The 27,338-nt window shown below is 36.5% G+C and overlaps 1 protein-coding gene and 1 long non-coding RNA gene across 3 annotated transcripts; one reads left to right on the top strand and one right to left on the bottom strand.

The window, feature by feature from the left end:
* Positions 1–3,468: 3,468 nt before the first annotated feature.
* On the bottom strand, positions 3,469–7,221 carry LOC115424274 (transcription factor Sox-9-A-like). Of its 2 annotated transcripts, none has more exons than XM_030141425.1 (4): positions 6,921–7,221; positions 6,415–6,885; positions 5,901–6,148; positions 3,469–5,684 (listed from the first exon to the last, which is right to left on the bottom strand). In XM_030141425.1, exons 2-4 carry the CDS (start codon positions 6,840–6,842, stop codon positions 4,906–4,908), a joined length of 1,455 nt encoding a protein of 484 aa, XP_029997285.1. In that variant the 5' UTR covers positions 6,843–6,885; positions 6,921–7,221; the 3' UTR covers positions 3,469–4,905. The 2 variants fall into 2 exon arrangements, with proteins under 2 accessions (XP_029997285.1, XP_029997286.1); XM_030141426.1 differs by having other exon boundaries at positions 6,415–6,882.
* Positions 7,222–15,935: 8,714 nt separating this feature from the next.
* Positions 15,936–25,576, top strand: LOC115424592 (uncharacterized). The gene is made up of 3 exons (XR_003936106.1): positions 15,936–15,963; positions 16,405–16,406; positions 25,434–25,576. It is a non-coding gene; the product is annotated as an uncharacterized LOC115424592 (long non-coding RNA).
* Positions 25,577–27,338: the final 1,762 nt, after the last annotated feature.

Genomic DNA, 27,338 nt, shown 5'->3' with positions numbered 1-27,338 from the left:
AACCATTGAATCATGGTCTTACACAGGGAAAGCCTCAACGCTGATGTCATTTCCTGACAGGGTGCTGCTCTCTGACAACACCACATGACACTATTCTGATGAAACACGAAGAAAGTGTCCATCATCAAGGCTGCTTTATTCAACATGGTCTGTGGACTATTGTGCCCATTTATCACCTTTATTAGCACCGTAGTATCCACAGTTTCACTACTGATGTCTGTAGACAGAAATGCAAGATGTTTATTTCTTCTGAGAGCCTTATTTGTGTTTAATATAAACACGTAAAGACCCAGTGCTACTTTAATGGCAATTACAAAAATGATTTGTTCTCTCTATTTAGCCTTTCTGAAGTGATTGATCACCATTTATTATAACATTGTCCTCTGAATTTTGTGTTTTTTAACCCATAAAGACCCAAACACCCACTGGTGACCAAAACCATCTACAGAGCTAAGCTGTTTAATATCTGTTGATCCACTAATCCTTTTAATACATGTAAATAATTGGTGTAAAATGCAGTTTGTCATCTTTTCATGGTCATCAGATATGACCCTTTTGGACGTTCAGAGGCTCTATAGTGAACGCGGAAACACCGTCATCTTCTACAACAGTGATTCATCAGTAAAACCCATGAGAGTGGATGGAAATGCTTGGTTTCACATTCATCTATTGATATCTTTGGTTAAAAGTCACTTTTTCTTCAGTTTTCTCAATAACCCTCAACTTTAATCTGAGCTTTTATGAACATCTACATAATAAGTAAATTAAATATAGGAAAATACATGATTTATACTGAAAAAACATAAAATGCAGAGGATAATATTATAAGAAATGGTGATAAATCACTAAAGAAAGGTTAAATATAAAGATACAAATATTTTGGAACTGCCGCAAAAATAGCGCTGGGTCTTTATGGGTTAAGTGAAAATCAGGTATTTTTCTTGATTGAATTTACTGATCATGTACATGGTCATTGAAGCTCAGAGTAAAGTTGAGGCTTATTATGTCAGAAATAGAGAACATTTAAGAAAAAGTGACTTTTTCAGTAAAATGCGTCATTAACTGAACATAAACCCAGTGTCTCCATTCACTGTCATTGATCCAACTCCATGGATTTTACTGGTGAATCAATGTTGTAGAAGATGACGGTGTTTCCACATTCACTACAGAGCCTCTGAATGTCCAAATGGGTCATATCTGATGACCATGAAAAGATGAATAACTGTATTTTACACCAAGTATTTACATGTATTAATAGGTATAGTGGATCAGAAGTTACTAAATATTTTAGATTGGTAGATGATTTTGGTCACCAGTGGCTGTTTGGGCCTTTATGGGTTAAGGAGCTGTTTCTTGAGGATTAAAAGGATCTATGGATGTAACCTCATCATTATAAAAATGGGATTTTTTTTTTGATGTTATGTAACACCATTCCAACAATGATAATCACATGATTCCAGTTTCTCTTGAAGCCATGACTAATTTTTGAAGAACTGGACTTGTAAATATAAACTTTTCACATTTTTACCACACACACTGCCAACAACCTGTGAATGAAACAATTCAGCAAAAATGTTCTGGTCATTCTCTGGAAGTGGAGAAACATGGATCTGTGTTTACCAAAGTTGACTTTTTCCCTTGTTTTCTGCACATTGGCTCCATTTAAACTTGCAGGAAACATCGTCCATCAGGAGCCAATCACACCCTGAATGCCACGCCAGTTGGAACCGGCCATCAGACAGCAATCCTACAATAAGTTGTATACCGAACCTTTTTGGAACACGTGTCAGCTCCACATTTTAATTTATTTCATCAACACAGTTTCTTGATTTGGAAAAACAAAATATGGATTGGTCACATTCTCTCTGTTTTTTCTCCAGGGATCCCTTTGCTCCACCTCTGAATTCCCCCGAGCTGTTGTTAACTGGCCTCCCTTTGCCCTGTTGGGCCCCGTGGCCCCGCTGCCTTGCTCCAGGTTTAAGCCACAGGCGAGCCAATGATGGATGTGCCTCAGGGGCTCTCTGTGGGAGGTTCACATACTCTGCCCTCTTGAGCTTTTAAATTTAACCTGAGACAAGCCTGCGGGAGGATGATTCTAACGCACCATGTGATAAAAGAAAGACTAAATATTAGCCCATTAGTTTTGATACAAACTTACACATTAGAGAAATTACAGTGAAAAGACAGCATTGGTATTTCTGTTGAAACAATAACATTACTCTGTGTACAAACTAGACGTTTGCTTGTGTCATAAATCTGTGGTTTGAGATTCCATGCTGTATGTCATTCAGTTGTGAAATAATGTTATTCCCCTTCCCCTTAAACTAGACTTCTACTTAAATTCACACTTCCAGCTTAATTTTTCTGCATATATATGAACTAGCTGGCAAATACAAGTTTAATTTGAGCATTTTACAACATTAAAATACACTGAAACAACACTAATGCTGAGTATGCACTTGAAAACAAAATTAAAGTTTAAACTTTAGGAATTATCAGAAACTTATCTCTACATATTGTTGCGATGTAAGCGGTAACAAATGTAATCCACTGTGATTTGTTTAGGAGATGACATCAAATCAATTTCAATCTCAAATCAAATAAAAAGACATTATATAATAAGCAGCCAATATGATTCATGGTTATATTAAAGAAAATGTTGTGTAGTAGCAAGTTTAGTCATTGTTCAGCAGTTTCCTCATACATTTGTTTTGATGACGTTGGCAAATATGTCGTCATCTTTCAGTTTTTGTTGACATCTTATATCTGTTTAGCCACTGATTCAGTGTAATCTGTTTAAATGGACTTTAAGGAGGAAGGGTAAGTAAAAAAATGTGTCCAGTCATCTCCAGTTAGATGAGGTGCAGTGGTGGGTGGCAGAAAACTGTTCAGTTCAGTACATGTGAGGAAAGAGACGTCATTTGTGAATGTACCTCAAATTTCAACACAAAGCTATAGTACCTGATTGTGTTTACACTGTCACTGATTTATTAAGGTGGGTTCTATTCCTATATTACTTGGCCAGTAATGAATAAACAATATTCAGTGTCTGTTTGTTTCTTTAAGCCATTGTGTATACACGAGGGGGGAGGGGTGTAGACATACGTCTTCTCAATAGGCCGTGGTTATAATAGACCTGTGACCTCATGGTCTGAGAAGCCTGAAGCAAAACCACTGTTCCCAGTACCACAACCCGGGTATAACTCAAGGAACTGTTTTAATGTTTACTTCATAGTGATCTAATGTGAACCTGAGAAGTCTGCTGCAATACGTAACTATCACAGTGAAATTACAATGAATGCGTCACAAAAATACTAGTTTTCTATGTATTTGAAGCTCATGCCTTATCATAACTGACCTATGAGGAAATAAAAACAGTCAGAATGTTGCACCTGCACATAGTATTTAACACAAATAATTTTATGTGAAGATAATTTTAATAAATGGCACAAAAACTTCACGCCATTCTCAGTGTTTTGATTTTATTGCAAACAATATAATACAAAAGATAAGCTTTTAAGACAATGCCATTTTACCTAGGGAAACTGCATTAGGAAGTTGACACAATGAGAACTAATGATACAGAATATAAAATAAGGAACACAACTTTTTTTTTTTAAAAACAAAAAGTATCCAGTTGATTCCAGCAAATTCAATAACAGCCACAGCTTCCATATCCATTAATTCATTTGTTAGAAAGAAAAAAAAGAGAAAACTTCCAGTTTTTCTTTTCTAGAGAAGGATTCATTGTGAAAAGTAATCTGTACATAACTAGATCATGAATAGAAGAAACTTTTATACGGAAACATTTACAAATGATAAATAAACAAATCTGTACCACAAATGACAGCAAACTATTCCACTGAAAACTTCATCTCAGTTAGCTGCTGCGGAATTAAAAAGATAATTGCAAATAGTTACTTTCAAATAAAATTAATGCTAAAGAATAAATTAAGAAAAGGGTTAAGAAAAGGAGAGGGCTTGGAGGAATTATAGAAGCACGCCAGACTCAGAGGTGCTGGCTGCTGGGGAGAATCAGGTCAAAGGTCACTTCCTGTAACTCCTCAAGCTGAAGTCAGAACTATGCTGTGGTTTTGACACTGCAATGCCAGTGGATGGAGCCTCCCTACAGTGGCTCCAGAGGCAACAATGGTATCAAGGCAGCACCCAGATAAAAGCAAGCATTGCTCAGTTACATCTAGCAACACAGTAAGGCCTCTAGTAGAATTACATGGCACCTGCTGTAGCACTTCCAACACAATAATTTGAGCTAAAGCAAAGAGCAAGAAGTCAAATAGTCGACCAATTCACTGATGACACGGCCAAAAAAAATCAAATCTATGTTGAACCTCGGTTCTTGCATCTTATGGGAATTACAATAAAATATGTACAGTAAAAAAATTAAAAGCAGAACGTAGAATGTCTATCATAAGACGGCAGTGTCAGTAAACAGATTCTTTACAGATGTTTCTTACTTCCTGTACAAAAATACATCAGGGAGAAGTAAGGCCACTGAGGGTGTTTGTACCCGCCAATCCTGCTCATGTTAAACCTTCAAATCATGATGATGGTGATGCTTATGACACTGATTATAATGATGATGATGATGATGACAGGAGCAGAACACATACACAGTACATACTAAAATATTTATAACCAGTATGTCCTCACAGAGGATTTAACTTTTTTAATATTATATCTAAAAAAATATAATCACAATTCCAACCAATACAAAAGGCACTGTCGTGAGCCAATCCAAAGATATATTTTCAGAATATAAAAAGTCCATGTCATGTTTTTCTGTTGGCAATGAACAATGTGGAACGGTGGCACAAAAAGTCACTGGGGTAGCTGAGGTTTATACATGGGGTGGGTGTTAAACAGTCACTGCTGAGGCTGGTCTCCTCATGGCCTGGACAGCTGTGTGTAAATGGGCTGCTGCTCCCAGTGCTGTGGACTGTGGGTCTGGGGCACCGACGGGACCCCAGTGGTGTCGGCGATCGGAGTGTACATTGGCCTCTGGCTCGGGCTCATGTAGCTGAAGGTGGAGTAGAGGCCAGAGCCTTGGCCGGCCGCGTGGCTGTAGTAGGAGTTGGCCCCCCCTTGGTGGTCTGAATAGTCATATTGTGCTCTTGTGATGGAGGGGTACGAGGAGTTGCTGTAGTGCTGCAGGTTGAAGGAGCCGTAGGTGACGTGCTGTGGGGAGCCCTGCTGCTCGCTGTAGTGACTGGGGCTCAGCTGCTCTGTCTTGATCTGGGTGGTTCTCTGTTGACCCTGCTGAACCTGCTCTCCTCCCCCACCGAGGTTGGTCAGTGAGTGCTGCTGCTGCTGCTGCTGTTGCTGCTGCTGCTTGGACATCCAGCCGTGGGGCCCGACGCCAGCGCTCTGGCCCACAGAGGAGCCGCTGATGCCGTAGCTGTTGGTGTAGCCGGCCTGGGCTGCACCGGTCACCCCGGCGTGGCTGTGGGGCGGCAGGTACTGGTCGAATTCATCCACGTCAAAGCTCCCCATGTTGGAGATGACGTCGCTGCTCAGCTCGCCGATGTCCACGGCCCCAAAGTCGATGTTGAGTTGGCGACTGGTGCCCTCCTGCACAGGGCGACCCTCACGCTTCAGGTCAGCTTTGCTGGTGGGGAGGTCTGTCTTAGGGGTGGTGGGGGGTGTCGGTGGTCCCTGGGACTGGCCTGGTTAGAGAGGAGTCAGAGTTAGCCTTATATTTACCATAAAGTGTAAAATAATACATTTCCTACATAAGCCACTCATAAAAAAGTCAAATAAACCAGAAATGATGACAGGTGTATTTGCATGGCTCATAAAAACATCTAATCATTAACCAGTGTATTAACAGGTGTCATTTTAAACAGGTTTTCTGCTTTTACTCCATGTGTATTTGCTCTTACCAGAGTGCTCTCCTGGAGAATGCACCTCTCCCAGGCTGGACGCAGGAGAATCGGCCTGCTGCAGTGCCTTAAAGATCGCATTAGGGGAGATGTGGGTTTGTTCTCCGTCCTCTGGCTCGTTCTGTCCGTTCTTGACAGACTTTCTCCGCCTTGGCTGATACTTATAGTCGGGATGGTCTTTCTTGTGCTGCACTCTTAAACGCTCAGCCTCTTCCACAAACGGGCGCTTCTCTACTTCGTTAAGCAACCTGGAAATATCACAGATAATGTTCGTTTTTTAAGTTTTTCTAGTACTTTACGCATGACAATTACGCATACTCTGCAGTGTAAAATTGTGAAATGCATCCTTTAGAGTTAAATTATCATCAGCACTGACAAATAAAACAGTAATATGCACACTTTAGACCTCACACTGTGTATGTAGCTGTACTTCTAAAGCATGCAGGTGCAGCACTAAACCCTGCACTGCAAAAAAAAAAAAAAAAAAGTAAAATTAAGCGTAAAGCACACCCACCTCCAAAGTTTGCCCAATGTTTTGCTGAGTTCCGCGTTGTGAAGATGTGGGTATTGATCGGCCAGTTTCCTCCTTGCAGCCTGAGCCCAGACCATAAACGCATTCATGGGTCTTTTGACGTGAGGTTTGTTCTTGCTGGATCCGTTGACGCGCACTGGCATGGGCACCAGCGTCCAGTCGTAACCCTTCAACACCTGGGACACCGCATCTCTAATGCACACGGGGAACTTTTCTTCCTCCGTCTCTTTCTTGTAGTCTGGACCCCTGAGGAGGTGGTTTTCAGACGGCCGGGTGTTCTCAGTGTCCGAACCGGACCCGGACGGACACGGTGAACCCGCGGAGTCCTCAGACATACTGGGGCTGGGAGCGTCAGAGTGACACTTCTCCTGTTCTTCTGTCATCTTCAGGTAAGGATCGAGGAGATTCATGCGAAAAAATTAACGAAAAGCTTCTCGTAGTAAAAAAAAAAAAAAAAAAAAAAAAAAGAAGAAGAAGAAGAAGAAGAAGAAGAAAATCCTTCTTTCTAAATCCAAGTGTTGTGCCCAAAGACTGCAGTGACAGCCTATGAGGGCGCACAGAGTGAGTGCCAAACTGGACTCCTAAAAACGCAGAAAAAAGAGCAGGAAAAAACACAAAAATAAAGTTGTTGATGCTCCGTCTGTTCAGAATTTCGTCCTCAATTTGCAAAAAAATCAAATGCAAGTGGCTGTTTTTAGATGCTGTACTTAGAAACTGTGACTTTATAGAGAAATGTGACTGGGCGATGTGCGCGTAAAGGATGGCTGAAAAGTCTACAGACCCAGAAGGCGATGCCTGGATTTATGTTTGACGGCGAGGAAATGATTGGGGGAAACTTTTCTGTAGGCGGAGACGTAATATGACTCTGCTCCAAAGAACTCTTTTCAGTCAACAAGTGAAAACCAGGCACAAGTAGGAAAACGAGTTTATCCTACTGGTCTCTGTAAAATGCAATAACTTTTATTTTTTTAATTTTTTTTATTTATTTATTTATTTTTTAATATAAGTAAAAAAAAAAAAAAAAAAAGTTAATATCCAAAAAGTACATCTTAAGTTCTGTGACATGAACAGCACTATAATATTACAGAAAACTGACACAATAATACATTCTAAGTTGATGCCATACTGATAGTTGTGTTAATAATGTATAAAAATTACAGCACATAAATGTTTGCATCCATGGACGCATATTCGTTTTTATTCTAATATTAAAGTTACATATTTTTTTATGATATTGTTCAATATTATTAAAAAAAAAAAAAAAAAAAAGCCTATACAAAGAGTATTGAGGTTGATGTTTTGAGTCCTTTTATTTTCTACAGAAATTATTGGAAAATTTGCCCTTTTAGACTTTAGGTTTTAATAAATTATAAAAATAACTATATAAAAACTGAAGTTTGTGTTGTTTCTCTCTTTATATTCCTCTCAAACTAAATGTATCAGGTGCATTTTATAAGCACAAATGTGAGTTTTTGTGCATCTTTCTCTCTTTTGTTACTGTTTCTTTATGAGACACATTATGGGGTCATTTCTCAACCAGTGGTCACAAGATTTAAAAAAAAAAAATAATAATAATAATAATAAAAAAATATCAATCAGTTGAATTTCCGGACTTTTAAAGCACAACTTTGACAGTTTTGACGAATAATCGACCTGTGGTGCATTTGCTTTTGAGAGAAACTAGTTGCTCCTCATGTTAGAAGTACATTTTTGGACAGAAACAGTTGTGTCTGGGAGGAGAGGTTACGCGCAACAGCTCTGAGTGAACGCATAGACCAATAGGGGGAGACAACAGTCCAGAAACTCAGGAGGAGACCCTGCAACTGGCCCTGCAATGATTTAACTAAAGGAAGGGGTTTACAGAACACTTTAATCCTGCAAAATACACGTTTAAACCCATATTTCAGTCCGATCTCATTTAAGTAAATAAAAAAAAAGAGTATTATGAACAAAGCAGAATGAAAAGTGGATGCAAAAGTGTAGCTCTATGCAAACCTTGACATTAACAGAATTAGTTTCCTTTTCTTTAATGTCCTGCAATAGTAAAATTTCTTTCTATTGCAGTACACATGAGGCTCTTTTACCCTTTTAATGAGACATCTCAAAGTAAATAATAATAATAATAATAATAATAATAATAATAATAATAATAATAATAATAATAATGATAAAATTTCAGGTTCAAGTCAAGCCTTTTGAGTTGGGCTAAAACAAACGTTTCGTAACACTAAAATCTACTTTATTGGATTTGTTCCAACACTTGTTTTCGCTGTACAAAGAACACTTTGTGGAGATTGTTCAGTCACTAATCCACGTATTCTATTTTTGCAACCAAATCTGACTGTAAAACATAGAGGCGATGGAAAGACTGTGAACATTTGCTATTTTTAACACAACTGTATAATTTAGTAAACAATCAGTCAATATGTAGATGACTTTAGTGGATGAAGGTGTGTTTTAAAAGATCAGTTGATGCTTAAAAATAGAAGAGGAGTCATGGAAAGTGAGTGAAACTTCAGTAAAATGACAACAGATGCAAAAATAGTTGCAAATGATGGAATAAATGGGACTTACACTTGCAGAAAAATGTATTAAACCACCCCTTGTTTTCGTCAATTTATTGTTCATTTTAATGCCTGGTACAACTAAAGGTACATTTATTTGGACAAACATAATGATAATGACAAAGATAGCTCATAAGAGTTTAATTTAAGAGCTGATTCCATGGTTTTCTTGATAATAACCAAAATAACTTCGGTTCTTACATCAATAGCTGTGGCATTATACTGCCAAAAACAGTGCTAATAATAGTGTGCATGTAAATATATTCACTGGAATCCTGTCTCCTGAACAAAACAAATGTAATAATTAATGTTGTCAACTGATTAAATTTTTTAATCAGATTAATCACAGGGTTACTTTGGAATAATTTCAATTAATCACGATTAAATATCATTCATTTTTAATTGCGTTTCATTTTGCATGAGCAAACAGACTCAAGAAAGAAGAGAAAATACAATCACGGAAAAAAAAAAAAAGAATACCCTTGTTTTCTTCAGTTTCTTGTTTATTTTAATGCCTGGTCCAACTAAAGGTACATTTGTTTGGACAAATATAATGATAACAACAAAAATAGTTCATAAGAGTTTAATATCAGAGTTGATATCTAGCTGTTTTCTACAGTTTTCTTGATATTAACCAAAATCACTTCAGTTTTTACATCAATAGCTATGGCATTATACTGACAAAAACAGTGCTTTTAGGCATTCTATGTTTTCTTTTCTGTCTGTTTTAGTCACATGATACACACAGGGGTTAGTACTTTATTGCATAACTATTGTTTTTGATGATTTTTAATGGTCTAATAATTTTTTCCGTGACTGTAGTGAGCAAGTTTAATGCATACACATTTATTTTATGTATAGAAGTCTTATAACATTAGACGGGCTTCTGTCTTATGATGTTTTTGTTCACACTACTGTAAACATTCACATGCAGTGCTTTTCATTGCAAAATATAAGCCCTCCACCACCAATATCATGTCTCCCCCATCTCCAGTGCGTCACGGTTTCCTATTACAAAACTTACTGAAGTCTTTGAGTCCATTCTTGTGTCTTGACCCTGACATTTTCATTAAAACAGGCTAATATTCCTGTCAGATGTTCATGTTATTTCAGATTCTTGTCTCACTGGTTGGCTAAAGCTCTGCAGCAGTCTGCCTTGTCAGCTCCCCATGTGCCGAATTAGATGATACGCACTTTAGACGTGGTGTTCTTCCAAAGGTCACGTTGGTCAGAAATGGAGGAGGTGTAAGTTGTTTTTGTTTCATCACCGGTTGATAGGTATAATTATGTTGATTTTATAACACTTCAAAGTAACCTGACTCTCTGTACTTGGACTGAAAACCTTGAGCCATTTCCATCGATAAATGTGTAACTTGTGAGCTCACGTCACACAGTGCATCAGTCTTGCGCTAAATCCCTTAACCCTAAAGTAGCATTATTGCAGCTTATTAGCAAAAAAAAAAAAAAAAAAAAACCTCATGCTACAGCCTAATTCCAAAGGAGGTGTGAATAGAGCTGCTGCCATTTGAGATTTCAGAGCTTGTGGGGCGACCGGTCTCAACATGTAGAGGAGGAAACCCAGCGATGGCTAACACAGAGGCATCAAAGGTGTGGTCGGGCATGTTCGCGCCCCCACACTGCTGACTGCACAGGGTTCGAGGAGCCCAGCAGACGGTCCTAACCTTAGATTAGGGGGGGTACGCAGATTCTGAGGTGGGTGCAGACTCGCGGCTTACATGGAACGCCCGCCTGCAGGCCGAGCCGATCTTGGGAAACTTCTCAGCTTGACTTCGAGCCGTGGCGTTAAAATTTTGAGGCAAACACTGGGGGTAAACTGCCAAATCATGTCTTCCACCTCGCAGATTCCATTGCAAATGTTTGAGCAGACCGCCCCTCTTTACTAAAAAACTTTCAGTGTCATTTGTGTGTAGGTGCGTTAGTATTTTTGCATTGTTCGCTAAAGCATTTGATCACAATCTTTTATCCAATCTGTTATTATTTTGAGATCATAGCGTTTTTGATGAAGTGCTTTGGAGAAATTACTCTTTTAATTCACAAATACTTAAATTATTATTATGAGTTCCTGTGTAATTCTGAGACACATTAGATACAGCTCAACAAGTGCGCAAAACCACCGAATAGTTTAAAGAAGCGCTGTGTGATACATGAAGAATTACGAGACTTCAGTGAGTGATAAATATCGTGGCAGAAGTGATGGAGGCAGAAGTGCCTTCAACCGCTCACGACCGACATTACACCTGTCTGAGACTTTCCACAACTAGTGCCAACTGCCCTAGACATGGCAGGGGACTGTAAGATGGAGAACTGAGAAAATCCTGTCGGTGAACTGTATGAATTTTCCTTCCGGCTTGTTTAAGAATAAGAATAAGAATAAGAATAAGAATAAGAATGAAAATGAGAATGAGAATGAGAGTGAGAGTGAGAATGAGAATGAGAATAAGAGTAAGAGTAAGAGTAAGAGTAAGAGTAAGAGTAAGAGTAAGAGTAAGAATAAGAATAAGAATAAGAATAAGCTTTATGGGTGGGGTTCTTATGTATGGGTGGGGTAGGGAGCAGGTTTTATTTTTTTTTTTGTTTTCTGTTTTTCTCTCTTTTTCTTTTCTTCTGTCTGTTTGTGTTTCTTAATGTTCTAAATTTAAAATTAATAAAGATATCTGGAGAAAAAAAATAGAATAAGCTTTATTGTAACTGCAAATACTATTGTACAGTGCAATGAAATTTGATTTTACAATTTGTAGGGTGCTCATGTAAATACACACATCAATTATACAGTCAAAAATTAGAAGTATAAGTATAAAACATAACATACTCCGCCCTTTTAATACCCCTCGGCCAAATATAGTGTAAGATTCTGTTAAAAGTTACTGCCCTATAATTTACATTAGATCGTGTTTGTGTAAATTTGGTGCGGATATCTCAATGCATTCTTCAGATAATGCGATTACATTGTTAAAAAAAGACATGTCACCATTTGACCTTGAAAAAGTGGGTCAAGGTGACCTATTTTTAATAGGCTTCTGCTCCATGCCAAGATGCATCCGCAGTATAAATTTGGTGCAAATATCTCAAAGTATTCTTCACATAATGCAGACGGACGGACGGACGGACGGACGGACGGACAGACGACAAAATGATTACAATGCCCCTACGGCCTGAAGTTGGCTGAGGGGTAAAAACAATCAATTCAAAGGAGTCCAGTGTCAAATATGCAGAATATATAGGTGACAGTAACGCCTATGGTGGAGAGTGCAATATCCTAGAGCACAATTACATTATAAAGTGATGTAAGTAATAGTAGTCATAGTAGTAGTAGTAGTAGTAGTCATACTAGTAGTAGTAGTAGTAATAGTAGTAGTGGTAGTCATAGTAGTAGTAGTAGTCATAGTAGTAGTAGTAGTAGTAGTAGTAGTAATAGTAGTAGTAGTAGTCATACTAGTAGTAGTAGTAGTAATAGTAGTAGTAGTAGTCATAGTAGTAGTAGTAATAGTAGTAGTAGTAGTCATAGTAGTAGTAGTAGTAGTAGTAGTAGTAGTAGTAGTAGTCATAGTAGTAGTAGTAGTAGTAGTAGTAGTAATAGTAGTAGTAGTAGTAGTAGTAGTAGTAATAGTAGTAGTGGTAGTCATAGTAGTAGTAGTAGTAGTAGTAGTAGTCATACTAGTAGTAGTAATGGTAGTAGTAGTAGTCATAGTAGTAGTAGTAGTAGTAGTAGTAGTAGTCATACTAGTAGTAATAGTAGTAGTAGTAGTAGTAGTCATACTAGTAGTAGTCATAGTAGTCGTAGTAGTCGTAGTCGTAGTAGTAGTAGTAGTAGTAGTAGTAGTAGTAGTCATACTAGTAGTAGTAGTAGTAGTCGTAGTAGTAGTAGTAGTCGTAGTAGTCGTAGTAGTAGTAGTAGTAGTAGTAGTAGTAGTAGTAGTTTTTTCCTTTCGTTAATTACTTTGAAATACAAAAAAAAAAAAAACATATCCATTGTTCCATATATAATATGACTGAAAGGGTTTAGGCTGAAGTGAAGGCTTATTTTGCCTAACCTTATTTACAATTAACACAGTGTTTCCACATGAAAACAAACAAACAAAAAATTCAATGTAATCATTGCTAAATATACAACAGAAGAGAATACATATTTAATTTGATTCAGGTAAATCATGTCCTTATCTCAACTACCAATAATGATCCTAGTCTTTTAAACAAGTATTTTCTTTAGTCAATCCTGAGCTCTATATTTTTGAATAATAGGTAATTTGTACATCTTTTTAAACATTTTAATTGTTTTAGACTGTTTTAATCAATCTTCCAGCCCATTCCAAAGATTAACCCCTCTAACAGAAATACATCTACTTTTTTTTTTATTTGTTCTTGCCTTAGCTTTTTTAAAAATGCGGTTCCTCTGAGGCTATACTGACTTTTCCTACATTCAAACATCTCCTGGATATAAGGAGGGAGAAGATTATTGTGTGCCTTGTACATCACTACCACTGTATTAAAGTCAACAAGATCATGTATTTTCAGTGAGTTAAGCTCCGTAAAAATAGAATTCACTGGTGCATAAAAATCTGCATTATTAATGACTCTTATTGCCTTTTTTCCCAGCCTTTGTTTATTTGGAGTTTTGTAGAAATTATGCAATACAAACACTGTATCATATGTGACAAATAAATTGAAAATAAATTATTGCACAATTTTTATTTTTTACATGCATACAAAAACAAAACAAACAAACAAACCCAAGAACAACTACACCAACCTTCTCAATTAACAAAAAAACAAACAAACAAACAAACAAACAAACTTTTTTTGAAGTAAAAAGATAGGATAAATATTTGAATAGTAGTTGTTTTCCCATATTTCTGCATCATAATTTAGGTATGGAAGAATGTCAGAAAGTCAGAACAGAACTGGGAAAGAAAGCTTTTAAATATTCTGCTCCCACAACCTACAGAAGGACATTAAACTGAAGGAACGGGTCTCTTTTAATACATTCAAAGTCATTTTAAATCAATAGGAAAAGAACAAATGTGGGTGTAGATATTTTTCTGATTGATTGAATTGGGTTCGGCTTTGAGATGCTTTTAAGGAACATTGTTGTTATACTTTTAGCATCTTTTAAAATAATGGTTATGTTTGATATGCATGTTCTTCTCAGTTTTAAGTTTGTTTTTAGTACTGACTTTCATTCTGTTTATGTATATTAGTGTGGATGTTTGGCTGTGATTTCTATTTTGTGTAACTTCTGCTGCTGCTGCTGTCTTGGCCAGAACACTCTTGAAAAATAACTTTTTAATTAATCTCAATGAGCTTTTTTCCTGGTAAAATAAAAGTTATAATAATAATAATAACGTGTTGTGGTTCAGAGCAGCCATGACTGTTTGTTAATTCTTCTTTTTTTTTTTTTTTTCAAATATCTTCATTAGATTTTATCACATTTTTTTTTACAACACCGGGTCTATATGAAAATAAAAAAATATGAAGCTGCTGGAAGAGAAGCAGAGTAAGAAAAAAAAGAGTAGACGAACCCAAGATAAAACAACTAGTACATAATATGGACTTACAGTGAGGATAAAACAAAGCTCAGACAATCAAGCAGTGACAGGTGAGATCTGTAGTGAGCTTATTATGAACAGGCACCAACAATTTTCAGTCATTGATGAGGTCTGAAAACATAGAAGTGACTGATGAGTTAGTGAAACTGAGGTATGGAGTCCAAATTCTCCTAAACTGTCCCTTTGACTGTTTGTTAATTCTTAAAAAACTTCTTTCTGAAACACAGGCCAGTTTAGCCTCTCCCACCCAGTATCAGCCACCTCTCACTGGGATGGATCTGCTGCCCTGATGTTTGCAGAACCAGATCAGAGCGCTCTGGCCACGGGCAACTGTTGACACATGGCATTTTGCAAGGGCTAAAGTTTAAACAGGACTTATCAAGGCCCTGACACCCTCAGAAGGATGAGCTGATATTCTCTGCTCTGACTCTCTCGCACCTCCTTGATATCCTACTCGTAGCCACAACAGCACGCAGCGGCTTTGCCAGTAAGTCTGAGGAGTAAAACTATGCAGAACGCCTCCAATTGACTATGAAACAGTCTTGTAAAGATGCCACGTTGAGATATTAATTCCAGAAAAACACTGAGCAATGAAGGCAATGATTGCAGTAAAGCAAAGCTAATAGAAAACATTTTGAAACAGTTAAATTCTCATCGACTGCATTTACAAGCGCACTAATATCCAGTTTTTCCCTAATTATGGCAAAGACAATAGTCTGAATAAGCTGTTTACATGGCCAATGAAAAGAAATATTCCTCTAATATGTGCCGTGCATACCCCATTAAATATAATGTTTCTTCAAAGTTTTTCACCAGCGGCAGACATTCCACAGACTCCCTCTTTTGTACCTTCTAAAAAAAAGGTAGATTTTTCAATATTTGCTCATATCTATAAACTTGTCCTCTGTCATGATGTTTAACAGTAGGAGTGTTTCTCCTTTCTTTGTCTTTATTCCAGCTGGTCATAAACAGCAGCCCAGTGTCACAACCTGCAGCAAATTAGATTCATTTTCCGAATGCACTGTATGTATGACTAAAAGAATCCTCATAAAACCAGAATAATATTGGTATATCCATATGTGTGTATATATATGTGTGAACCAGAAAGCTCTCTATTTGGAAAAAGACCTAATTCAGATTATCCAAGTGGGATATGCCGTGTACATGACACTTGTCCGATGCAGAATAATAGTGTGCATGTAAATATACTCCTGAGACCCAGCAATGCATTTTTGTCCTCTGTAGTAGACAGCTTTATTTAAAAAAAAAAACAAAAAAAAACTGTAATTAAATAAAAATGATAATTATCTGAAAAACTGTGGCATCATACAGTTTCCAATCAAGGCAATTATGTAATGTAAAAAAACGAAAACTAAAAAATTTTACTTACTGGGTCTCAGGAGGTTAAACTCACTGAAATCCTGTCTCCTGAACTAAACAATTCTAATAATTAGTACTGTCAAACAATTCAAATTTTTAATCAAATTAATCACGATTAAATATCATTCATTTTTAATCGCGTTTCATTTTGCATGAGCAAACAGACTCAAAAAAAAAAAAAAAAAAAAAGAGAACCCCTTGTTTTCTTCAATTTCTTGTTCATTTTAATGCCTGGTACAACTAAAGGTACATTTGTTTGGACAAATATAATGATAACAACAACAGTAGCTCATAAGATTTTAATGTCAGAGCTGATATCTAGCTGTTTTCCATGGTTTTCTTGATAATAACCAAAATCACTTTAATTCTTATATCAATAGCTATGACATTGTACTGCCAAAAACAGTGCTTTTAGGCATTCCATGTTTTCTTTTCTGTCTGTTTTAGTCACATGATACACACAGGAGTTAGTACTTGATTGCATAACCATTGTTTTTGATGACTTTTGATGGTCTAATAATTTTTTCTGTGACTGTAGATGCTTGTTTATTAAACTCATTCAACAGTTTGAACAAAACAACTTTAAACAACTGTTCTGTCTTGTTTTTTTTTGTCCTCATATTTCCATCCAGAGGGCCAACGTGCTGTTTAGTGTCTTCCATCTTTATGGGTTTGTTCTACTGCCTGTCACTACCCTGACCCTAACTGCCCATTTGCGCATACATGATGCTAATTCTACTTCAACAAAGTGCCAGAAATGCATTAGCGGAGACATTCAGAGTCATTCTGTGCTGCAGATGGGTTAATTGCGTAAAATTTTTTAATCAGATTAATCATGATGATGGATTAATTCGTGCTAACGCATTAATTTTGACAGCCCTACCAAAAGTACAAGGTTTCACATTTAACCCATAAAGACCCAAACATCCACCAGCGACCAACACCATCTACTGATCTAAACTGTTTAATCCCTGTTGATCCACTAATCCTATCAATACATGTAAATAATTGGTATAAAATGCAGTTTGTCATCTTTTCATGGTCATCAGATATGAGCCATTTGGACGTTCAGAGGCTCTGTAGTGAATGTGGAAACACCGTCATTTTCTACAACACTGATTCATCAGTAAAACCCATGGAGTTTGATCAATGACAGCTGATGGAGACACTTGTTTTATGTTCACTTAATGCTATATTTCACTGAAAAAGTCACCTTTTTTCAGTTTTCTCTGTTTTTTGTTATAATAACCCTCAAGTTTAATCTGAGCTTTTATGAATATCTATATGATCAGTACATTAGATGTTGGAAAAAGCTGATTTTCACAGGAAAAATGAAAAATACAGAGGATTATTTCAAAATAAATGGTGACAAATCCCTTAAGAAATGTTAAATATAGAGATAGTAATCATTTGGGAGCGACCACAAAAGTAGCACTGGATCTTTGTGGGTTAAGACAAGTGTCTCTTACTCATTTTTATTTGATGCAGCAATTTTTAATCCAAAGGATGAAGTTAAACAGGATCTATAAGAGTCATGACTGAAAAAACACACATGTACATATAAATACACAGTAATACAACAAAATGTCTAATTATACTCAAGAACTGTAAGCTTTTCCAGGTTGTTATTTATTGACCTGACAGGTGTCACCTCCATCATCCGGTCAAATCAGATAACATTTTAGATACAGAATTAACCGAGGAAATACAGTCAAACTAGGAAGCGTGTATTCTGGCCTTCACCTCTGTGAGCGGTCCTGGATAATTGCTGGCGCACACTTTCTTGTATATTTTCTCCCTTCTCCGGCCTCCTCTGCAGATAGTGCCACTGTAATCTCAGCCTTATCTGCTCCTTGCTTCTTGTAAACCGAAACACCTCGGGCATTCATTGATAGAGTATCTGCAGAAAGGAAACGCATGCTGATCTGGGAATGCACAGGAACCAATAACTGTGGATAAAGGGTTGGACATGTGCCACCACTGAGCTGTAGATTTTATATTACGAAGCATTTCATTACAATGGGATGAATTTAAGCAACAGTGACAGTGAATTGAATGCATGACTATTAAAAGAGGTAAAACTTTGCCGCAGCAGCTTGTATGAAACCCTAACATTCACTTTCCTCACAGCGCACCTGAAAAGTACATCCAATATTGAAATCTGCTGAGTGACTACAACGTACCCTCCAAAGCCTCGGGTGACGTGACCTCAGACCCAGTTTAAATGACAATGAAAAGCTGTAAAGGCAGGTCACTCCGCTGCATTTTCAGCCTGATCTGTAATTATGTCCAAATGACAATAAGTCATTGTCAAAATGCTGAAAAAAAAAAAAGGGTATGACTTTAGCGGAGTTTCTTCAGGGACTCATAATGTTCATTGAGGGGTTTTCAGCAGTAATAAGGTGACATACGTTAAAATAACACTATTCTTTATGTCTGTGAATTATGCTGTATATCATGGTTTTGCTTTTTGTTTTATGCTGCAAACTGTTTTTTTTAATGCATGTGCTTCTGCTTTGTAGGTTTCCAGTGTTGTGTAACAATAGCACAATGTGGACTTAATTTAGTCCATATTTCTTTTAACATTAATATTGTTTTATTGTCTTGCATGTCTTGGATTATGAGTCCATCACTGTGTCGCATGTTTTCAATGGCACACAATATTGTTGTTCAAGGGTGTATTTACAGAAGTGTTTTTGTTTGTTTCTAGTAATGTTTCTGAATATTCCTAAATGATCCATCTAACTTTACAATTTTTGTCTATTTCTGTTTGAACTTTTTTGGATTATCAGATATTCAGGTTACTTCATAATATTGAAGATATTATTGCAATATTTTACTATTTAAGCAAATTTGTACAAAAATATTATATTTACTTGAAAATTTCACAATAATGACTATTTCCTAAAAAAGTCAATATTGACTGGAAAATTATTTTATTAATCCTTTATCGGGCAAGTGACTATTTTTGGTCATTTCGGCAAACATTAAATATGGGGCCAATCCCGTGTCTCAGTGAGGTCAAGAAGCGCGTTGGATTTCATAACACTATACAGTGGTTCAGAGAGATTTTATAGACATTTTTAAGCTTTAAATAGTGAATATGAGAGATTTTTGTCAATTTATGATCTTATATCAGTTGTTTATAACAGTCGACAGGTGTCTGTATCAGCACTTATGTTGTTGTATTGTTACCTCCTTTGTCTGTCTGTCTGTGTGCAAGATAACTCAAAAAACTATGGACAGATTTGGATGAAAATTTCAGGAAATCTTGATACTGGCACAAGGAAAAAATGATTAAATTTTGGTGGTGATTGGGGGGGGTGTACTGATCTGCCTTGGCGGAGGTCTGCGCTCTCCGAGTGCTTTTCTAGTTCTAAAAGTGATATTCTAACGTTCTAAAATACGTTATTTTCACTTTACATGTGTTTTTCTTTTATATATTTAGTTCAGATATTTAGTTTAGATTTTTTTTGCCACTTATAGGTAAGGAACCAAATATGGTAACTTCATTGACCTTGATTTTCTACATAACAATAAAAAATTGTAAAAAAAAAAAATCACAAAAGCAATAAAGTCTTGTTATGTCCTCCAATAACACACTAAGGTTGACTTTTTGAATTTTAGGGTATTTCTATGAGTGCCCTATAAAGGGTTGAATAAAATGGTTGATTTAATGGTTGGAACTGTTTGAACAGTCTGTTATTAACATGAAATATTGGTGTCAATGATCAGTCAACAGAGTAACTTTATCAGAATTATACGAATGAACTGCAACTCTTTTGTAAATCTATTGCCCATAGAGTTTTATTGCTCATTACGATTAATATTTTTTGTATTGTTTGTTTTTGCACTACCTTATGCATTTTCTTGCACTTTATCCTGTTGCTTCATTGACCAATGAATTTCCCTATCTATCTATCTATCTATCTATCTATCTATCTATCTATCTATCTATCTATCTATCTATCTATCTATCTATCTATCTATCTATCTATCTATCTATCTATCTATCTATCTATCTATCTATCTATCTATCTATCTATCTATCTATCTATGATCTTACTAGATACACTAATATGATTTATCTTTCTCTCTATCTTTTTGTTGTTTCTGTGATGCATGAAAATCTGAAAAAGTACCTATCTAATAACCACAAAAACTCCCAAAGGGCCTGCTGTTTACGTTGTTTTTTCGCAGCGTGTGGTTTCCAGTTGTGAAACTCTCCTCCGTCATGGATTCTTGCACAGTTGTGTCTAGGCATAAGCGCTGACTCAGGCTGGCTGACAGCGCTAGCAGCTCTCTGGCACCACAGCACATCAAAAGTCCCATCCCCGGCTCAGGATGATGTCAGTATGGCACCTCTGCCTGCAAACAGAGACACCTTTCACAAAGACGCTGTATTCGCTCAGGTCTGGGCTACGTAATGGAATACTCAGCCCTTTCCTCCTCCTACTCTTTCTCTATACTCAGGTGAAAATGAGACTCTTGTTGTCACCTGTTGTGTAACAAACTAAAAATAAACTCTAAAGTGTTTCCCTACTTCCTCCTTTCTATAAACTACGCTTGTTTATATATTATTTGTTTAACAGTTTATATAAGAATGAGGAGGACACGCAAAAATGTGCATATGTACTTTTGGAAAATACCCATACTGAACAATATTGCCAATCTGTGTCGTGTTTTTGTCAGGTTTCTGCTCTCTTTTCTCTCATTTCATTATCCTCCCACCTTAACCCGGTGCTTTCAGCAGGGCTCATTTGTAGGGATGACCGATGAAAAGGCCCATTCTTTCTCCCCAGTCACTGTGATCCTAGAAATACTGAGTTAATGAAAGAGTGATGATATCTAATCACCTTCCAGAGGATAGCACCTGCATCAGAGGCAATGCCCAAACCTTTGCTGAATACTCACAAATGGATCTCTTACCGATGTACTTCCTCTTACTGACCACGGTTATGGCTTTGATATCACTTGTTACAGAGGAAATAGGAATATCTTGTGTGGTCAAGCAGATCCAGTCCTCTTAGGTGTTTCCACTGGGGATTTCAGCATTAGACCGTGGCAATGGGATTAATACGTTTTGCAAAGGGCAGGGGTGAAATGAACAATGGCATACTTTAAGGGCTTTAAAATAGTGTCTTATTACAATGGAGGGAGCCAAGTGTATTCTTGATAAATCCTATTTCGGGAAAAAGAAAAAGGAGAAGGTCAGTGAACTGCATTCAGTGACTGAACTTTGTACACAAATACAGGAGTTAGAAAAGAAACACACTGTCATTATTATTTATTATTTTGACACCTGGTATTGAAGATTTACTGCATTTTAAGTGGGTGAAAATAGGTAAAAAACATGCAGGACTATTCCTTATTTCACGTCCAGAAAATAAATAAATAAATAAAAAAATAAAAACAAGTATATTAAATGAAAGTAAATTAAATTCAGCTGTAAATGTAGTAATCAAAGACATAAAATACTATATGTGTGGATTCTTGGCTTTTCACTGACTTTACAAACACCATGTTTCAGAGTCAATACTGAATGTATTAACACCATCATGTTCTGGTGCATTGATTCAGGGAGCTTCTTGGATTAGCTCAAAAAATGACTAGAACCATCTCAAGCCAGCTGAGGTGGCTCGGGCATCTGTTTCGGATGCCTCCTGGACGCCTCCCTGGGGAGGTGTTCCGGGCATGTCCCGCCGGGAGGAGACCTCAGGGAAGATCTAGGACACGTTGGAGAGACTATGTCTCTCGGCTGGCCTGGGAACGCCTCGGGTTCCCCCCGGAAGAGCTGGAGGAGGTGTCTGGGGAGAGGGAAGTCTGGGCATCCCTGCTTAGACTGTTGCCCCTGCGACCTGGCCCCAGAAGAAGCGGAAGATAATGGATGGATGAATGGATGGATCTCAAGAAATGTTAGAAATTGACAAAAAACATCAAAGTACAACTGTCTACTTTAAAAACAGCTTGATGAAGGTTCTGTCAGAATTCACAATAAAAAGCATCTGTTTTTTTATTGTAATTTAAAAGAAAAATGTAAGTTAAGTCATGTGTTGTTTGGCAAAGCAAACGTAAAACTGCTTCTTTACTTTATTTAACTTTCACTAACAATGCTGACTGACAGAATATGTTTAAATAAAATAAATAAATGAAGGCGCAGATGTGTGAGGGTTCATTTACAGCTTTTAATCAACTTAAAAACTGAGCAAAACTATCAAGAAGCAATAATTTTGCCTCCATTTAAACTGACACATTTCCCTATTCTTCATTTTCTTTTCTTTTTTTTTTTTTTTGCTTTCAAATGAAAAGACTAAAACATGTATCATTTGTCAAAAAGTAGAAATAGTGACACATAAACTCGATGGTGGTAGTGGGTTTCTCTGCTCTCATTTTTGCATGTTTTCATCTTTTTATTTTCCACTTTTTCTCGCGTTTCGCTGCCGTCTAACGATCACTTTGCAGCCTGATCAGGGGCCAGAAGTGTAGACAGGGAGAGACATTAGGTGAAATATGTGCCAAACAAAACACAGCAGTAAGAGCTGTGTGCCTCCCCTCTCTCTTTCCTCCTCGTCTTCCTCCAGCTCCTTTCGGGTGCTCCTATGTTCACTGGCTCGGACACAGCGGGGAAGCTCCATCTAATTGCTGCTTCCCAGCGGTGGTGGCCCCGAACCTCCGGGAGCCAGGCTCATGCATTCTAACGTTACACTTGAAGGAAATTGTCCTTCACTATTTCCTGAGATCCAATATTTGCACGACTTTCTTACCATTCGTGGTAGGAATAAGAAAACTGTGGCTGTTTTATTAGATTTGCTCTAGAGCCTGGTCCTGTCCTCTTTGTTGCTCTTTACCACAAAGTTCACCACAGGTTAGTGAATGCTCTATCAGTCTGTAAAACTCTAAACATATGAGTGTTTTACTACAACTAAATTTTACGGATTGTGTTTTTATTTCATTTTTTACCCATAAAGACTCAGTGCTACTTTTGTGTCAGTTCCTAAATGAATTTTTCTCTCTTTCATCACCTATTATTATAATATTATACACTGTATTTTGCATTTTTTTCAGTGAAAATTATATATTTTCCTATATTAACCCATAAGGACCCAAACAGCCACTGACGACCAAAACCATCTACTGATGTAAAATGTTTAAGACCTGTTGATCCATTAATCCTATCAATACATGTAAATAATTGGTGTAAAATGCAGTTTGTTGTTTTTTTATGGGCATTTTTTATGGGACCCATTTGGATGTTCAGTGGCTCCGAAGTGAATGTGGAAACACCGTCATCTTCTACAACATTGATTCACCAGTAAAACCCTTGGAGTTGGATCAGTGACAGTGGATGGACACACTTGTTTTATGCTCACTTAATGATATATTTATTGAAAATGTAAGTTTTTCTTCAGTTTTCTCTGTTTCTGATTTAATAACCTTTGGATTTACACTGAGCTTTAATGAACATCAACATAATCAGTGGATTAAATATAAGAAAATACCTCCTTTACACTGAAAAAACAAAACGAAACACTAAATACAGAGGATAATATTATAATAAATGGTGATAAATCACTTAAGATAGGTTAAATAGAGAGAAAAACATATTTGGGAACTGACACTAAAGTAGTGTTGGGTTAAATTCAGTGATCATGCAGATATTCATTAAAGCTCACATTAAAGTTAAGGGTTGTTTTATATAATAATAATTTTTGATATATCAAAACAGAGATAACATAAACGGCATTTTACACAACTTATTTACATTGATTGATAGGATTGAAGGATTAGAAGTTATTAAACATTTTATATCAGTGGATGCTCTTGGTCGCTGGTGGCTGTTTGGGTCTTTATGGGTTAATATCCACAGAAACATCTTTAATTACAGTTGCACTAGACCAGGGGTGTCAAACATGCAGGATGAATTTGCAAAGTGCAAAAATTACACTGAAGATATTAACAGTCAAAGGTTTCAGACTTGTTTTAGTTCAGGGGCCACATACAGACCAATATGATCTAAAGTAAAATAATAACATAACCTATAAACAATGACCACTACAAACATTTCTCTTTGTTTTACTGCAAAAAATATCATTAAATTCTGAAAATATTTACATTAACAAACTATCCTTTAACAATAAAATGTGAATAACCTTAACAAATATGAACAACCTGAAATGTCTAAAGAAAATTCAGTGGAATTTTAACAATATTCTGCCTGTTATTAAATGTTTTGTGCCTTTGTAGATCTGACCCATAATGCACATGTATAAATGATAAGTTGAGGCATAATATTGTTAAGATTGCATTTATTTTTCTCTCAAGAAATTTAAGTTTTTTTCCAGTAATTCACATCTTTTTGTTTAGATAGTTTGTAAATGTAAATATTTTCATAATTTAATGTTTTTTTTTTCACTAAAACAAAGAGAAAAAATTGGAGTTGTTGTCATTTATAGGCTATTATGTTATTATTTTACTGGCCCTGCCCACTTGAGATCAGATTGGGCTGCATGTGGCCCCTGAAAGAAAATGAGTTTGACATAAAGTCAGGTAAAAATACAGCTCCTGTTTTATGACATAAGTACAGACTAAAGATACAAAATGCAATAGAGTTTACCTTGAAACCTTTGGCCAAGTTAGTGGAGTTGCCATTTGGCATTTTGGGAACTACAGCATCAGCACAATACAGTGACAACTAAAAATGAAACCTGTGAAGTTCCCATCAAAAACTACATACGTATTTAATGCCAAAAAACTGTTTACTGGCAGACCAGTTCAATAACAATACGAAAGGTCATTATGTAATTTTGAGCATATAGAAAAAATACTGTCGAGCCACTTATATTATGTAGATGTGTCTATGTGTCATCTCTACAAGAAGTTGAGTCTGTTTGTATCCAGTGTGTTTGAAATGTGATGAGTTTTTGTTTTAGTACATATTTATTTGGGTGCAGGGTGGAGGCTACTCATGTTGGTCCATTCTAATGAAAGGAAACAGAACCAAAGCCCTTACTATAAAAAAAAAAAACAAACAGTATATTTTAGCCAATGACAATTATCACCCCACCCCCCGAAAGGGAGGCGGGGGGTATTGTTTTTGGTTCGGTTTGTTTGTTTTTTTATGTTCGTTAACACTCTAGCAGCAAAACTATTGATGGAATTCATACCAACTTGGGTTTATATATTGCCAATGACCCATAATAGATCTGAATACATTTTGGGAACAGTCGGTCAAAGTTTAAATTTTTTGAATTTTTTTTTTATCTTTTTTTTTTCCTGTTTACAAAATTTGCAAAATTTCACATGTCTGTAGCAGCAAAACCATTGGTTGAATTCATACCAAATTGGGTTCAGAGACTGCCAGTGACCCAGAATAGATGTCGTTAAATTTTGGGAAAAGAAGGTCAAAGTTACATTTTTTTTAATAAAATTTTAAAATCTGTTTTTTTTTCTTCCATGTACTTATAAAGGGGGAAATTTCAAATCTCTTTAAAAGTATAAATTTGGTTTCAATTTACTTCAAACTTGGCACATATATAAAGGCAGCTGATACGTTGACATCAGCAAATGCATAGACATGATGACATCAGCTGGATCGATGCCAAAATAAGCTACAATACGTGCGAGGGGCGGGGTTTGTTGTGCCTGGGACCACTTGTTTACACATTTGATGCTTGTGAGTTTACAGGATAATTGAAGGCAAGAGTCACAATTTGATGTAAAACAGATGAATTATCAGACCATGAAGATAGACTATCTTTAACTTTCTCTCTCCGCGACCTGTTCTTCTTGACGTTGTCTCTGCAGCTTCAACATGACCAGACTTGCGGTGATTTTTTACCTTTTTAACCCATAAAGACCCAAATACCCACCACTTACCAAAACCATCTACTGATCTAAACTGTTTAATACCTGTTGATCCATTAATCCTATCAATACATGTGAATAATTGGTGTAAAATGCAGTTTGTCATCTTTTCATGGTCATCAGATATGACCCATTTGGATGTTCAGAGACTCCGTAGTTACCGCGGAAACACCGTCATTTTCTACAACATTGATTCACCAGTAAAACCCATGGAGTTGGATCAATGACAGTGGATGGAGACATTGGGTTTATGTTCAGTTAATGATATCTTTTCTGAAAAAGTCGCTTTTTTTCTCCAGTTTTTTTCTGTTTTTGATGTAATAACTTCAACTTTAATCTTAGCTTTTTGAACATTTATACAATCAGTAAATTAATATAGGAAAATGCATGATTTACAGTGAAAAATGCAAAATACAGATGCATTACAGTAAATGGTAATAAATCACATAGAGAGAAAAAAAATCACTTGAGAACTGACAAAAAAGTAGCACTAGCTCTTTATGGTTTACTACTTTTTCACCATCTTCTTAAAGACCAAGATAAAATACACTGATATTTTGATAGTTTTGGTGTTGATATCACATGCAAGAGATACGGTCCCTGAACTAAATGTTTCTTTACTATCTTTACCACAAACTATGCCTTTTGTGGTTCATGACATTGTTTGCTAAACTGACAAATATCATATGTGTACAAGGTGGGGAAGCAAAATTTACAATATTTTGAGGCAGGGATTGAAAGACAGTGTATGACCAATTAGTTTATTGAAAGTCATGAGAACTTATTTGCCACATGAAAATTTACATAATAGAAAATGTTTTTATTCTGTGTCCTCCTTCTTTCTCGATAACTGCCTTCACACGCTTCCTGAAACTTGCGCAAGTGTTCCTCAAATATTCGGGTGACAACTTCTCCCATTCTTCTTTAATAGTATCTTTAAGAAAGTCGACATTGCTGTGTGATGTTCTATTGGTAGCATGTTCTAAAACGGCCAAAATAGCAGAATCCAGAGGGTTTAGATCTGGGCTAGAAGGCGGCCATAAACATGATTCCCAAAAATTGCTAAAGTTGGATTTGTTGCTGTTGTCAACAAGTGTTTTGGTGTTCTTGTGTAAAATTTTAACTTCAAATCATATTTTACTGCATTTCTAACGGTCTTGTTGTCTACCTCAAGTTCAAATGCCATTTTTCTAATGGATTTGGTTGGATCCTTTAGGATTTTGGATTTGAGAGCTTTAATAAAAGCTTTGGTACGTTTTTTGTTGCTTCCTCCACTTCCAGACTTTCTCGTAATAGTTTTGCTCATAGTCATTCTCTTCTTTCCATTATAAACAGTCTTTATGGACACTCCAAATATTTTTGAAATCTCCTTTGGTGTGACGAGTGCATTCAGCAAATCACACACTCTTTGACGTTTGCTTTCCTGATTACTCATATGGGCAAAAGTTTCTGAAAAGGTATGGATAATAGTGTTAGGTATGATTATGACATCAATATATGTTTGGTTTCAAAACAATTGACGTAGTGTCTGCTG

This window comes from Sphaeramia orbicularis, chromosome 8 (assembly GCF_902148855.1).
Source record: "Sphaeramia orbicularis chromosome 8, fSphaOr1.1, whole genome shotgun sequence".
In the NCBI taxonomy this organism is placed as follows: domain Eukaryota; kingdom Metazoa; phylum Chordata; class Actinopteri; order Kurtiformes; family Apogonidae; genus Sphaeramia; species Sphaeramia orbicularis.
The sequence above is the reverse complement of the archived record's forward strand: the minus strand, read 5'-3'. Positions and strand labels throughout refer to the sequence as shown.